This window comes from Watersipora subatra, chromosome 7 (assembly GCF_963576615.1).
Source record: "Watersipora subatra chromosome 7, tzWatSuba1.1, whole genome shotgun sequence".
Classification (NCBI taxonomy): Eukaryota; Metazoa; Bryozoa; class Gymnolaemata; order Cheilostomatida; family Watersiporidae; genus Watersipora; species Watersipora subatra.
The window spans coordinates 27,946,821-27,960,129 of NC_088714.1; the positions used below are offsets into that span (position 1 = coordinate 27,946,821).

General features: G+C 33.9%; 1 protein-coding gene across 1 annotated transcript; it reads right to left on the reverse strand.

The window, feature by feature from the left end:
• Positions 1-3,718: 3,718 nt before the first annotated feature.
• Positions 3,719-8,286, reverse strand: LOC137400624 (sialate:O-sulfotransferase 2-like). The gene is made up of 5 exons (XM_068086954.1): positions 8,229-8,286; positions 6,897-7,013; positions 6,450-6,614; positions 4,425-4,526; positions 3,719-3,906 (listed from the first exon to the last, which is right to left on the reverse strand). The coding sequence occupies exons 1-5, from the start codon at positions 8,284-8,286 to the stop codon at positions 3,719-3,721; spliced, it is 630 nt and encodes a 209-aa protein (XP_067943055.1).
• Between the last annotated feature and the right edge of the window lie 5,023 nt (positions 8,287-13,309).

Consider the following 13,309-nt stretch of genomic DNA (forward strand, 5'->3'; position numbering starts at 1 on the left):
ACCAAAACTTAACTCACATTTTTAAAAAAGTTTCTTTTGGTTGTTACTTTTCTAGAGTTGTAAACTGCAACGTTATCAGATAAAGAAAGAACAGTCTTTAGGTTAAGCACATACCATTTATCAAAATAGTATTTTAGTAGATGGTATTTGGCAGAATTGCATCTGAAAGTCATTTTTAAGCAGCGCTCCATTTTTTCATCTTTATTGCCGAACCCACCTACAACTAATAATGATGGGCAATTTTGCACTCTCTTGTTCTGAATTAAACAGAAAGACCCAAAACATAACAAATTTAGATATATTTGGAATATATGAAAAAATGCGCTACCTTGAGTCATCTTAAAAAAGTCAAATGTTTTCAAACAGCACAAACCTATAAAAACTTTATAATTCACTTTAATATTATCTTTGACTGTTTTTCTGCCTCTTCTCTGCCTCTTCTCTGTGATTCTTGTGGTGAGTGTAATTTCCAGACCGATAGGGTATTTCTTTTTGATAAAAAGAAGAGATGAGAATAGATTCCTGCATCCTCACAAACCCCTTAGAAAAATCTGTTTTAAGCTATACCTTAACACGAGTATTGTTAGACTGTTCAACGATTGTTTTTAAAGCTATAAAGTAGCAACAACCTTCTAAAACTACTTTATATACCAATGAGTAAATAGAACGTCTACTAATGTGACTGTTTTACAACTAATTATACAAATGCTTTTAAATTCTCTTTGAAACCAACAGAAATAGGCTTACTTTAGCGCCTGCTATGGGAAGCTCTCAAGCGAGTTCTATATTATAGTTTCTTTAAAGCATTTGGCAATACATGCTTTTTATGCATATTCCACAGACAGAAATGTTCAACAATTTTCTGTTCAACCATCTAAATTTTAGTAAATTATCATAAGCAACCTTTGGCACTTTCACATAGCTGACAGATAAATAGTTGGTTAATAACTTGTTACATTGTTCTACAAATGACCATCTAAAAAGTATATCCCCACGACCAGTTGAGTGGAGCGAAGTTTGAGAGTTTTTATAATAAATGCATGTGCACACAACTTACGAAAATTATTCATCAACAACGTCGCAAACCCTTGTATCGAAATATCATCAACAAATTTAACCATTTTTTTGTAGTTGTTAAAGTATAATAACGATACAAAACACATATAAACCTATTTAAACATGGTACCAAGTCTTTGAAAGATTACCGCAATATCTTAAAACTAACCCATCTCATCGGATTATACATAAATAGACAGATTAATTCAGCCTAAAATCACCACAACACGCTTGAAAAGCTTGTTTTAAAAATAGTTAAGACCGGCCTACGATACGCCAATAAAGCCGTGTGGCAAATAGTAGAACTATTCAGCAGTGTGCATTTCACGAGAAAAGCTTGCTCATTTCACCAGTCTATTGCATTGTTTACTTGTAATCGAATTTATCCGAAGGTTTCTGTAATAAACGTAGACCGTTTGAGGCGTAGACCGATTTACAGGTACAAAATTGTGGTACACAGTTTATTAGCTTATGTTTTTTTGTCCAATTACCGAAGGTTTCATTAAATTATTCAAAACGTCAGCCAAAACTCTTTACAACTTATGCACAAGCTAGGACCAAACTACAATGCCCTTTTATGACGAGAACATCTTTTTATTTTACTCCAGTTTGCTGAAAACTTCCAGAAGCGTAAACGCTCATACTTGCTTTCTGTTAAAGGTGGCTATCAAAACCATTCTACATTCAACACAATCAACTTTCAAACTGTGTATAGTACACAGTAGCTTGCCATTTTACTTCGAATTTTGCATTTCATATATTTGATATAGGACACCACGAAATGACCGCTGAAATATCGTTTGTTGCTCTCTCTCGAGTTCAAAACATTAATGACTTACTTATTAACAACTTCGCTAGAGCGCATCACTCGATTAGCTATCAATGACTAAATCCTGCAACGTAAAAGAGAGGAGACTAGATTGCGCGACCTTTAACAGAACGCTGAACTTATCTAACTTATTTATATTTGTTGAAATTGTTATTTGCTCCTTTTTGAAGTCGTGCTCCCTCAAATTCATTTTATGTCACGTCGAACAACTTTCATTTACACTATGCTCTGCCACTTCCTGCTGACTACTTTTTCAACAACCAGCACTGCCATTTATGTTTTCCCTTATCACTTATTCCATTATCAGGTCATGGGTGGTATGACGGAGCAATTTCTAGTATTCTAGAATTTAATGACACAGTAAACTAAGTAAACAATCACAAATAGATTTCTAAACATCACGGAACTCATAATTACTATCATTGTAAACTAATAATAACAATCTATGGCTAATTTTCAAGACTTTTGTTCAAAAGAATAATGAATTGAAGTTTTCTACTGAAAGAGCTGGCTGTTTTATATTAAAATTTATAGATAAATTTATGATGATAGGTCAGTAAAATCTAACGGTGCAAATCTTAAAAAATTTATTTTTGCGATGCTTTAGGTTTGTGGAAGCTGCAAATAGAATTACCATTGAGACCAATAAACCTATAACTTACATCTCGTTTAAGTAAATAAATTAAAATACATTTACAGTATCACTTTAAACACTGTATAAACTTAAAGGTTACAAGCATCATCAGCTCTGAGAACAGTGGCTGTTCAATTGTTTGTGCCAGTCACAGAAAACAGATAGTTATTTGTATAACATTGAACAAGGCTGCTATTTGCGCTGCAAGAAAGCTTTCTTGGATTCAGTCTTAAAGACAAGCTTACACAAAAATTTTTGTAGATTTTATTAGAAAGTATCAGCATTTTTCCATCATTTGTGATCATTTTTGGCGTTTGAGCTGATTTGATTGCCATGAGGTTTTTAGATTAAAATTGATAAAACTTGATCCCAATTAAAACGCTTATAAAAAATAGGTGCAAAATGATGTGATAGTTTTTATTGTTGCGATAGTTGGTATCAGCTATTGCGTTCAAGATGAAGCAATATGCGTCTTTATTTTGTTGAAATCTCCAATTATAGATGTTATAATCACACTTTCGATTGATTTGAGCGTTTGAATTGCGATCAAGTTTTATCAAGTTTAATCTTGAACCATTCTGGCAATCAGATCATTTTAAACATCAAAGACAATCGGAAATGAGAGAAAATGCCGATAATTTGCTACAAGTATCACACACAGCAGCTAGTGTAAGCTGACATATCTGTGGGATACAAGAGACCAAATTTTTGCATTGCTCAGACAAGAAGGAAAAATGCATATACCAGTGACAGACGCAACAGATACACTGACAACCTGTTTTTGAAAGTGCACAACAATCACAGAAAATGCATTGCGAGCTTAATCCACTCAAGTTTAACACGTATAATAGCTCAACCCTACCGCATTAACAATAGGACCATTCACAACAGTGTTTATCAATTTTACATGAAATTTTAAACAAAGTTTTTCAATTTTATGATTTTCTCAGTATGTAGACCAATAATAAATAAAAATATTGTTTTCTGAAGTAAAATAAAGCATATGGCATAAAAAGTGAAAAGAAATATTAAGAAATAGTAAGAAATACATAACTATGCAAAACTATGTTATGAAAGCGAAACCTTTGAGCTAACATATGTTTATTATATATATAGATATGAATAGTTTGAGCATCAAATAATATAGGTATTCTTTTATAAGACTACATTCTACGAAGCATCAGAGTGGCATCGGAAGACTAGGGCTGGTGGCAGCCACAGTCTATCTGAGTATTAAAGACAGAATTAGCCCATCCTCCTCCACACATCTGCTGAGAGTTTCCATCACAAGGAGTGGCACAAGAGTATCTGTTCAACTCTGGGTACATTCCAAATCGGTTGTCACAGAAGCACTGAGAGAAATATTGGGCTCCCGCATATTTGTATCCTGAAAATATGCATAAGCTGTAATGAAAGATCCCTTCACACTTTCGGACATCAGAAAATATGTTGATCCCATTTATTTAACCAAAATGTTTGACTGTATGAAGCTTTTTTACCAGAAATACAATGTGTTTGCCAAGGTTTTACCATGATTTGGTGAAAAGGCAAAACTGTTTAAACATGCAGAAAGAATATACTAGCATCCTGGCAGCTTAGTGTCTTGCGAGAGATTGTCAGGTGTGCTGTTCAAACAGAGAGAGAATAAGTTTTTACTGAGTTTTTGGAAAACACCAGAAGGTGGTTGATTGGTATGGGTGTTAGAGTGTCAGTCTACCTAGCTGAGTGTCTAGAGCTCTAATCCTGTTTATAGCAAACTTCTACATCAAACACTGAAACTGGCTTCTGACAGACAGGCATACAGGCAGACAGAGATGGCTCTTATTATAGTAAAATTTGTGTTGTAAAAATAACAGCACTAATTGAAGATTTTTTAATGAACTAGCGAATTGGTCCTTGCTTAACCTTGGTCGCGGCAGTAGTCCACACAGTTCTCCAATGTAGCATTCACACCAGCGAATGTCTTCAAATTTCTTAGGTCTCGAGATGAGCTGTCTCTCCAACAGCCTGCATCATAAGAGGGTGTTGGCTTTACATTACTGAAAGCTTACAACAACATCTCGGAATAGCAATTTAGTATTGGATGGACCAGTACTTCAATAAACTACATAAAACTAGTGCCCTGGCTGTACCACTACACTGTGAAAGATCATCCGGTGTAATAACTATACCTACAACTATTTGAAAGTATGGCAAGGTGTCGTGGTGTTGGCGAGTTCTAATCCTATACTATGCAATCTTTTTTCCAACTCCTAACCATTGCTGTGGACAAATGGATGGTCAGACACGGCTCCTATTATAGCAAGGATTAGCTGAGTATAACTATGCATGATTAAACCAAAGAGAGCTTTTAATATAAGAAGCAAGATGCACAATTAATATAATAGGAGTATTTGAAGTTTTTTGGTACAGGCTAATCAATGCTGGTGTTTTGTCAAAAGCCTGCAGTCCGTGAACTTTAGACAACAAATGAATATGATAAAAAAATTAACTTGTATTAGTGTCTTGAGAGGTCATTACTAAAAACAGAGCGATAGATAATTAAGTAAAAGAGATGGTTTTGACACTATAAATAACTTTATTGCTACAGAAAACCATTAGGTAATAAAACAATTTTATAATGTTAAAATGACTCCTTTTATTGAGCGAAATTTTTACCATATTATGCATGCACATGCATATTCATATCAGCGTATCAAGAAAACCAAATTAAATATTTAATTGAAATTGTCTTAGAATAAATTTTCAGTACATGTAAATGATTATTTTACAAACCAACAGTTTAACAGTTATGAAATGAAACAAAATAAACTGACCCTACAGAACTTAGTATTTTGTGTGCCTTATTCTGAAGTTTTTTTATAACTTTATTGGCATTAACATCAGTTCAAACACCAATGTATTCAAAATTATGCCATAAAATAATCATAAAATGAACAACAGTTACTGTGAAATCTTGAACTCTGTAATAAACTTGATGATTAAAATAATTTAAATTCTCTTGTAGTCACAAAAGTGGTCCATGTATAGGCAACGCAGTATGTAATTGGAACTTTAAAGCTACAAATTACTTCAATAGTAAGCTATAATATAGTTCTAGTATCATAAACCAGAAAACTGCCATAAAGATTTGTCAACTGAAAGCTGTGAGATCATTTTCTAAGCCATAAACATCTCACAAGGTAACTCATATAGCATCTTAATTTGAAGCCTTAAAAATGTCAAATTTATGCAACAAGAGAGTCAGTCACAATTTAAAGCTACAAGGCAAGGCATTTGTAATGTTCTACAGTATGTGAGCTACACACTTGTCTTCTTTAAAATTTCTAACATCTCAGACCCTGGTTAGGCTGCACAGTTTAGATCTGCTACTGTTTGTTTCTAAGTTTTTAGACTGAGTAGTAAATCATTACTGGTTAAGCAAAAGTCATCAAATACAAAGCTTACTAATTTTATAAACCAAAGTCTATCTTTGATGGATGCATGTCAAAAGTATTTCAAGATTTAAATTTTTTTTTATTAGAATTTATTGTTTGTAAGATACACACTTGTACCATCCTAAGTGTTTATATTGTACAAACTTGTATCATCTCAATTGTTTATAAAGTACACGCTTGTACTATCCTTAAGTGTTTATATTGTACAAACTTGTATCATCTCAATTGTTTATAAAGTACAAGCTTGTACCATCCTTTAGTGTTTATACAGTACAAACTTGTATCATCTCAATTGTTTATAAAGTACAAGCTTGCACCATCCTTAATTGTTTATACTGTAAAAACTTGTGCTTTCCATAATTCTGTGGAAGACTATTTGTACTGTGGTACTGCTTTAGTTAATTGAAAGTTTTGCATCTTTATATTTTAACCTGTTGTCTAGGACAGCATTTATATAATTTTAATTCACCTTCCCAAGCACTCCCTCACTTACCTAAATAGTTGGTGCTATAGAAAGAATTCCTATTGGCTCCCCCACATGACTGCTGACGCTCTCCAGAACATTCTATGTTGCACTGGTCATCTTTTACTTGACAATACTTTTCCAGACTGTCTCCGCAATAACATTGGTTGCCTTGAAGCCCTGCATACTTGTATGCTAAAACGTATTAAATGGACAGTTTTAACATTCTTTAGACAAATGCTTTTTGTATTATTTAACTAACTTTTATATCGTAAAAAACATTTAGAGGGTACCCAACTAGTACAAAAGAAGGTTTACTCATACAAGCAAAAATGCTAAAGAAATGCTTTCTGGCAGCATTGACTCAAATACAGTTTACAACATTGTTGTTCACTGTGCAATAAAAATAAAACCAACTCAATAAGTATGTTCCAGCGGTGTCTTTGCACCTATAATCTGAGTTAAGTGTGCCCATACCTTTATAAGTGCACAGGTCAACACATGCCTCTACGCTATTTGCGTCTTCCAAATCTGTCACTTCTTGCGGATCGCTGTCAAAGCCCTCATATATATAACAACCTTGATATCTTATTCCTAAAACAAGTTGGTATAAGGAATACCTAACAAAGAGTATAAATGTTGAGGAAACAATTTGGTTACCAGAAAGACATAATAAAGTTAATAAACTAACTATTAGTATAATGAGTGAGTAAAAGCCTAATATGTTAGCTGTGAGCTATCAGTAAAATACTTCTAAAGTACAAGACATTGGGTGTTGTACATCACTAGCATTGTAGTTGCAACTTTTGTTAGCAATGGATATTGTTTTCCCGTTTCATTGTTACCAAAAATTACATCTTCTGTGTTTAGCAAATACAGAGAACTAATGCTAAAAATAGAGTTCAACGTATTACCTGGTTGCACAAACAGCACAAATACTATTAAAATAAAAATACTTTTGTATAAATTCTTATGAAGGAAATAGAAACAATTAAGTCTTATAAATAAACATCGATTCTGATGTTTTTATCTTTGCTGCCAAGATCATCACAGTAAAGTCTCAAACTAGCCAACAATAGCTTAGATTTTCAGTTGGTTTCACTTGGAGAGAGTTTTGGATGTGTACCACCAAACTAATCTTTACTATAGTAAGATCCATTTCTATCTGTCTCCCTGCCCAAAGCATTGTTAACAGCGATAGCAAAACAAATTACCTTACATAAGAATTGAACTCCGGCATTCCTTTTCCAGCCTGGCGCACTAACCACTTCACTACTCAGTCGCTTTACTGCATTACTTATTATTATGTACGTACTGAATACTCATAACAATGTGAGACAACTGAGAAATAGTCTATAATTATGCTTAAGTAAAAAAGCTCCAACTTATAAATTAAAACGGTATACAAGACTTCTGACCCACCATAAACATAGGGAATAGATAAAATTTTTAGACTGTAGACAATCTATTGATGGGAAAACTTGGAGAAAACAAAACTAATGATAGCCTAGGAAACATTTGATGATAAAATTTTCTATGGCAGTCAATTTAGAAATGCTTAATCTTCTGATTCAAGATATTTGCTTAAATTTAATATCCTGATTCTACATAAAGAAGAAATGAAAACCATATACATTCTATTTGCATATAACCATGCTCACACTGCAAAATAAATCTGCAAATAATCTATTTGTGGTTATTCCTTAAAAAGTAGCGCCTCATACAACAATTTTAATGAATTTATCACTTTTTTATATTTTTAAAACATACTGTAATAGTAGAACTGAAAGTGAATAGTAAATAACCTACCTTCGCATATTTGATGAGAGGCTAAAATGATGCAAACGACCAGTGAGTGTTTAAACATTTTCGAAAGGTTTGAGGGAGCAAAATAAATCTGGCTGTAAACGAAACCCAACTTGTTTGTAAAAAGGAAATGCTCAAATTATATACCAGTAGTCAGTTGCATATCCTTGTAAGGTGAGATCAGAGTCTACAGTGGTTAGATAACTACAAAGTGTTGAGTCACATTTGAGACACATTTGAGACTCAGTTGAGAGAAAAATTGCATAGTTATATTACAGGCTCATTGAACTGCGATGATGCGTAGTAAGCATTTAGTCATGCTTTGTTATCTGTTGACTAGCTAGCTGTTGGCCTACTGCCTCAAATGCGCGATACCTACACAAGAATCAGTAGAGAAATAACAGAGTATACATAACTGAAGTTTGTATACCTCATTGATCTGAACAGACCCTTAATTCTAAATTATATCAGTGAAGAACCACAAATCTTTCTTTATTTAGTGAGATTTAGGCTTAGGTTGATACAAATAAAATGCTGTTGGCTTACTGCCGCCATCGTTCTTCTAGTAGTTTTTTGGTATGACAATAATTAGAGGATGGGTCACCTTTTTACATCGCCCACAACATCTGCACTCAATTGAACAGGAATTAACATTTTTGGTTAATGATTAGGACTGCAATTTTATCAGTTTAATTTGTGAGTGTCACAAAACAACATTCAAGTCTTGTCAAAACATTCAGTTGGTAACCTGATCTAGTCATTGTACAAATAGCTGGGTGTGATAAGACAACTAATATTCACAAAACCTGTTTCTTAGTAGAGAGTACGCATGGCTTTATGTTGATTACATACATCTTCTTAACTGTGCCATCTTGCTTACCTAATATGAATAGCAGTGGAACAAATAATGAGGTATTGGAAAAATTCTTGCACCATTTTAATTAGATCTATTCTCTACTTATCATCAGAGCTTGAATAAAATAATTTCTTAAATGCAGCCTTAGTTTTTGTGAAAACCATAAAAACAAGTAAACCAACATAATGAATAAGTGATAGAATTATAAGATTGGTTTGTGAAATGCTAGATATTGTGAACACGTAGTTTTGTATTTTATATAACTAATTGTTGAGTTGTATAACCCTTGCTTATGGAAGGATAATTTCACATTATATAGCAAGCAAATTTGTTCTCTAAGTTCCTGCATGACACATAATCGGTTTTAATACTAGCTTTGTACATATCACACCAGAGCAACTAAAGATCAGCACTTGGAACAGAAAAAGCAAATAACTATCTTCCTGTTGATAAAGAGTAGATAATCCCGTATGAATAACCTGTATGGTCACTTTGCTCATACTTAGTTTGTAATTTAACACCTTAATAAAATATCTAAGATAAAAAGAAAAGCATTTTTACAATTTAGTTTGGTAAATGGCGTTTCACAGTTATGATTTATTTTTATAAACAAGATTTCTCCTATCACTGATTGGTACGTGTTTTATCTCAAATCTTGAAGATTCTTAGAAAGACCGATTTTGAGACCATCTCAATATTTAAAGTATATGGTGCATCATTACAAACATTTACAATTTATCATATAACACAAAAATGCTGCAAGTATATTCACTTCTAGTTTGCAACTGGTTAAAAAGCAGTACAAGCTCTGCTAAACAAGCTTCTCAGCAACAAAGCTACAAGTTCACTAAAAACTTGACCTGACCTCTCTGTTAAACATCTCAAAACTACCTAGGTATTTTTATAATAGCCTTAAGATACAGCAGGAGCATTAGTACCAAAAGAAGCACCTGTGTCGGCTATTGAGTTTACCTGTGATACGATTCTTTTCTATGCTTCATGAGAGCAAGCTGGATTACACTTCTTAAATCATAAATAGAGGGTTATGACATTCAACTGAGAGTTGTCTTCTTTACAAATTTGTTACAACATGTATATGTAGGTGTAGATAACTACATTGCAATCCTTTGCGCAGTGAGAACTAACTGCTTCCCCGAAACTGAAAGCTGAATCAATTTTGCTGGTGCAAAACTGTAAACTATAATTTCACTTCATTTTAGAGTAGCAAGTATATTGTATAGTAACTGTTCTGTCTGCTGTCAATGGAATTGAGGCACTAACAAAAACAATCGATTACAGATTTCTCATGTACCAGCCCGCTAGCCCGGTGTCCACACAAAAATGTTGTTACACTACCTTACCTCCGGTAGAGAGAGCTCCAGTAAAAAAGTGTTTAGTTCATAAAAGACCAGCCAATCACGTTTAAGTGCTTCGGCAGAGTTCTACATTAGTCCCTTCAGTGTTGATATGATATAACAAATAATACAAAATAATTAAAATAATGTATAATAAAATAATACAATATAACATAATGTTATATAACATACTGCGATACAAAATACTATATAACAATATAATATGATAAAATACTAAAATACAATAAAAAATAAGCTAATACAATATACTACAGAACACTTGCTGACTTATTATGTGAACTTCAAATTCTAAATGTTCATGAAACAAGTTTCTGCCATGGTTTGGAAAAAGTTGTGCAAACTGACTAATCTAGGAATATTTTAAGCTGTCTTTTACAACGAATATGTTGATTAGCTAATTTTTGAGCCTTAAACAAATTAGACTCTTTTCATTAGGTTCATGGCACACTTGGATCAGACTAGGATTAACACCACTTCATTAGTAAACTAGAATATCAGATCAAACTATAGGTGAGTGGCACAAGTTATGCAATGACTAAGTGATTGATGAATGATGCATTACTCTGATTGCTTTGGTGACAGCCATCTGTCATAATATCATGCCATGGTCAATTTATAGAAGAAGTATTTGCGACAACAGAAGACCGTAAAATATCTCATAAAGTATTTTAGCATTTCACTTATTTACTTTCATACTGGATTTTGTTTTTATATAACATATACATGATAGTACAATTAGAAATATTATATAACATTGTCATTTTCTTATATCGATTACAAACTACCTTTCGAAAAAACCATAGATATAGTAAACCCTAGATTTGCGAATAGCTATCATTACAATGGAGCAAAAGTGAGGCCTATAATTGGCTGTTGTTTTCACGATGTTACGTCGTAGTGATGTGCATCACAGCATCAAAGCCTTCAATTGAGCAATAAGTTTAGCAGTGGAAGCACGCTTGGCATGCTAGTTTTTAAGTCATAAACGTAACAATAAGACCAAATTCTTAGTGAAATGTCATCAGAAGAGACCACAACACCTCCAGGTATTTCCTCAATTGCCCATAACAAGACACAACTTCAACTCAAAACAAGAAGTTCTCAACAATATCATAAGCTATCTATGCCGATTAAAGACACCAAGCTGAAAGATGCTAGTGGAAAATAATAGGAAAAACATCATCATTTCGTCATTGGTTTTGAGTCAGCAGCCAAATCTGCATATGGCATTGCTCAATATCTTTTCAGCAACTACCCTTTCATCAACTACTTCCTTATCTTTAAGATCAACCAGGATCACATTGAGATTTTGTTTTCTACAATACGATCTAAGGGTGGCTATAACAATAACCCGGATGTGCAGTGCTTTAGATCTGCACTTCGAGCACTGTTTATAAAAGCAGATATCACACCAAGTCCCAATGCTAACTGTATTGATCTGGATGTGAGCAGGGCTGAAAAAAAAACTGCCCAACTCCTGCTACATTCTCTGGCTAGAAAGAAAAAGAAAGATGAGACAAAAGCTGAGGAAGGTGAAGAGGAGGAGTGCGGTGATGAGGATTTTTTTCTCACTCAAATGTGATGAGTGTATCAAGTTCTTGATCGATGTAGAAATAGTGGGAAGTAGTAATAGTGATGACGTAACCCTAATCTCAGTCAAAAACAGAGGAGGATTGGTGACCAGATTGATAGGCCGAATATGTATTGCTACAGAAAAGTGCCTACGTTCACACATGGAGAGCTATGGTATCACACAGAGAGCTTTTAAACAAGTAATATTACAGACAATAACATATATGCCTTATTAATAACCTCAATCAAGGTTTTACACGTACAGTGCATGCCAACAGTCTACTCAAAACTATAGTAAATCTATTGTAATGAAGTTATCCTTCATTACAACAGTTGACTTTGATAAATTTGGATTTTATCCAAGTCTTAAAAGACAAACTTAAAAGCAAGCATAAAAGCAAACTTTAATCTTTAACTTAACGCAATTAAAATTTCTTCAGCGTTCATAGTTTTAAGTTTCTCGCTGGTTAGCTAATTTTTTTTTGTTTCGCTCGCACGACCTGCCGGCCATTTTAAGAGAAACCTATCTTAAGGATGTTTGCCTTTGTCGCCCTTTCAACATGTTGTGATCAGGACGAACACAGGTGTCGCCACCAAGGGTTAATGCACGACCACTAGCCAACTTGTCCGAATGTCTATTTTTGTAGTCTTGATAGATAACACCACCCTTTTTATGTAGCATTATCGTTTCAGTTACGCCGTCACCGGCCAATTGTTTGTCTTTTATCCAAAGCCTGAGCAGTCTCTCCATCAGTGGTCGCGAAAATCGCTGCGTCGTTTAGAAACTATGGTTAGTCCTTTTGCAAACTAAATGTCTTGAATATAATCCTTGTGTTTGATAATTGTGAATGTATATTTCTGTCATATTGATGAGCTAACTCAATCACGCATACATATTTTTCAATAATTTTCCATTTAATATCAATTGTTATCATTCGCTTTTTCTTTGCATTATCTATTCCAGTGGTTCCCAACTGGTGGTCCATAGACCCCTAGGGGTCCACAGGAGGTTTTGAGGGGGTCCACAGGCTGGTGCCAGTATTGGTTTTTCTAGCTAGATATTTACAGCTATTTCTGTCATAGTGGTTGGATCAATGATATAAAACCCTAAAAGGATAGACGATGGCTATTATATGAGCGGGGTTTAATGATCGGAGTCTGTTGGGATTGTGCTAGCCTGGGTTTCCGGGCTAATGCAGTTCCCACTGGGTGGTCGCGTTGTCTTGTTAGGTTTTTGGGTTTAGACTTTTATCACCTATGTGCGTCAATCGCTGGATAGT

What these genes read in the sequence shown, in the direction of transcription:
- LOC137400624 (XM_068086954.1), bottom strand. Translation starts at nt 8,286, where the DNA reads ATGTTTAAACACTCACTGGTCGTTTGCATCATTTTAGCCTCTCATCAA. An exon ending in CTCTCATCAAATATGCGAAG is followed by an intron (nt 7,014 to 8,228) that starts GTAGGTTATTTA and finishes AACTTGTTTTAG; the next exon opens with GAATAAGATATCAAGGTTGT. An exon ending in GGACTACTGCCGCGACCAAG is followed by an intron (nt 3,907 to 4,424) that starts GTTAAGCAAGGA and finishes GCATATTTTCAG; the next exon opens with GATACAAATATGCGGGAGCC.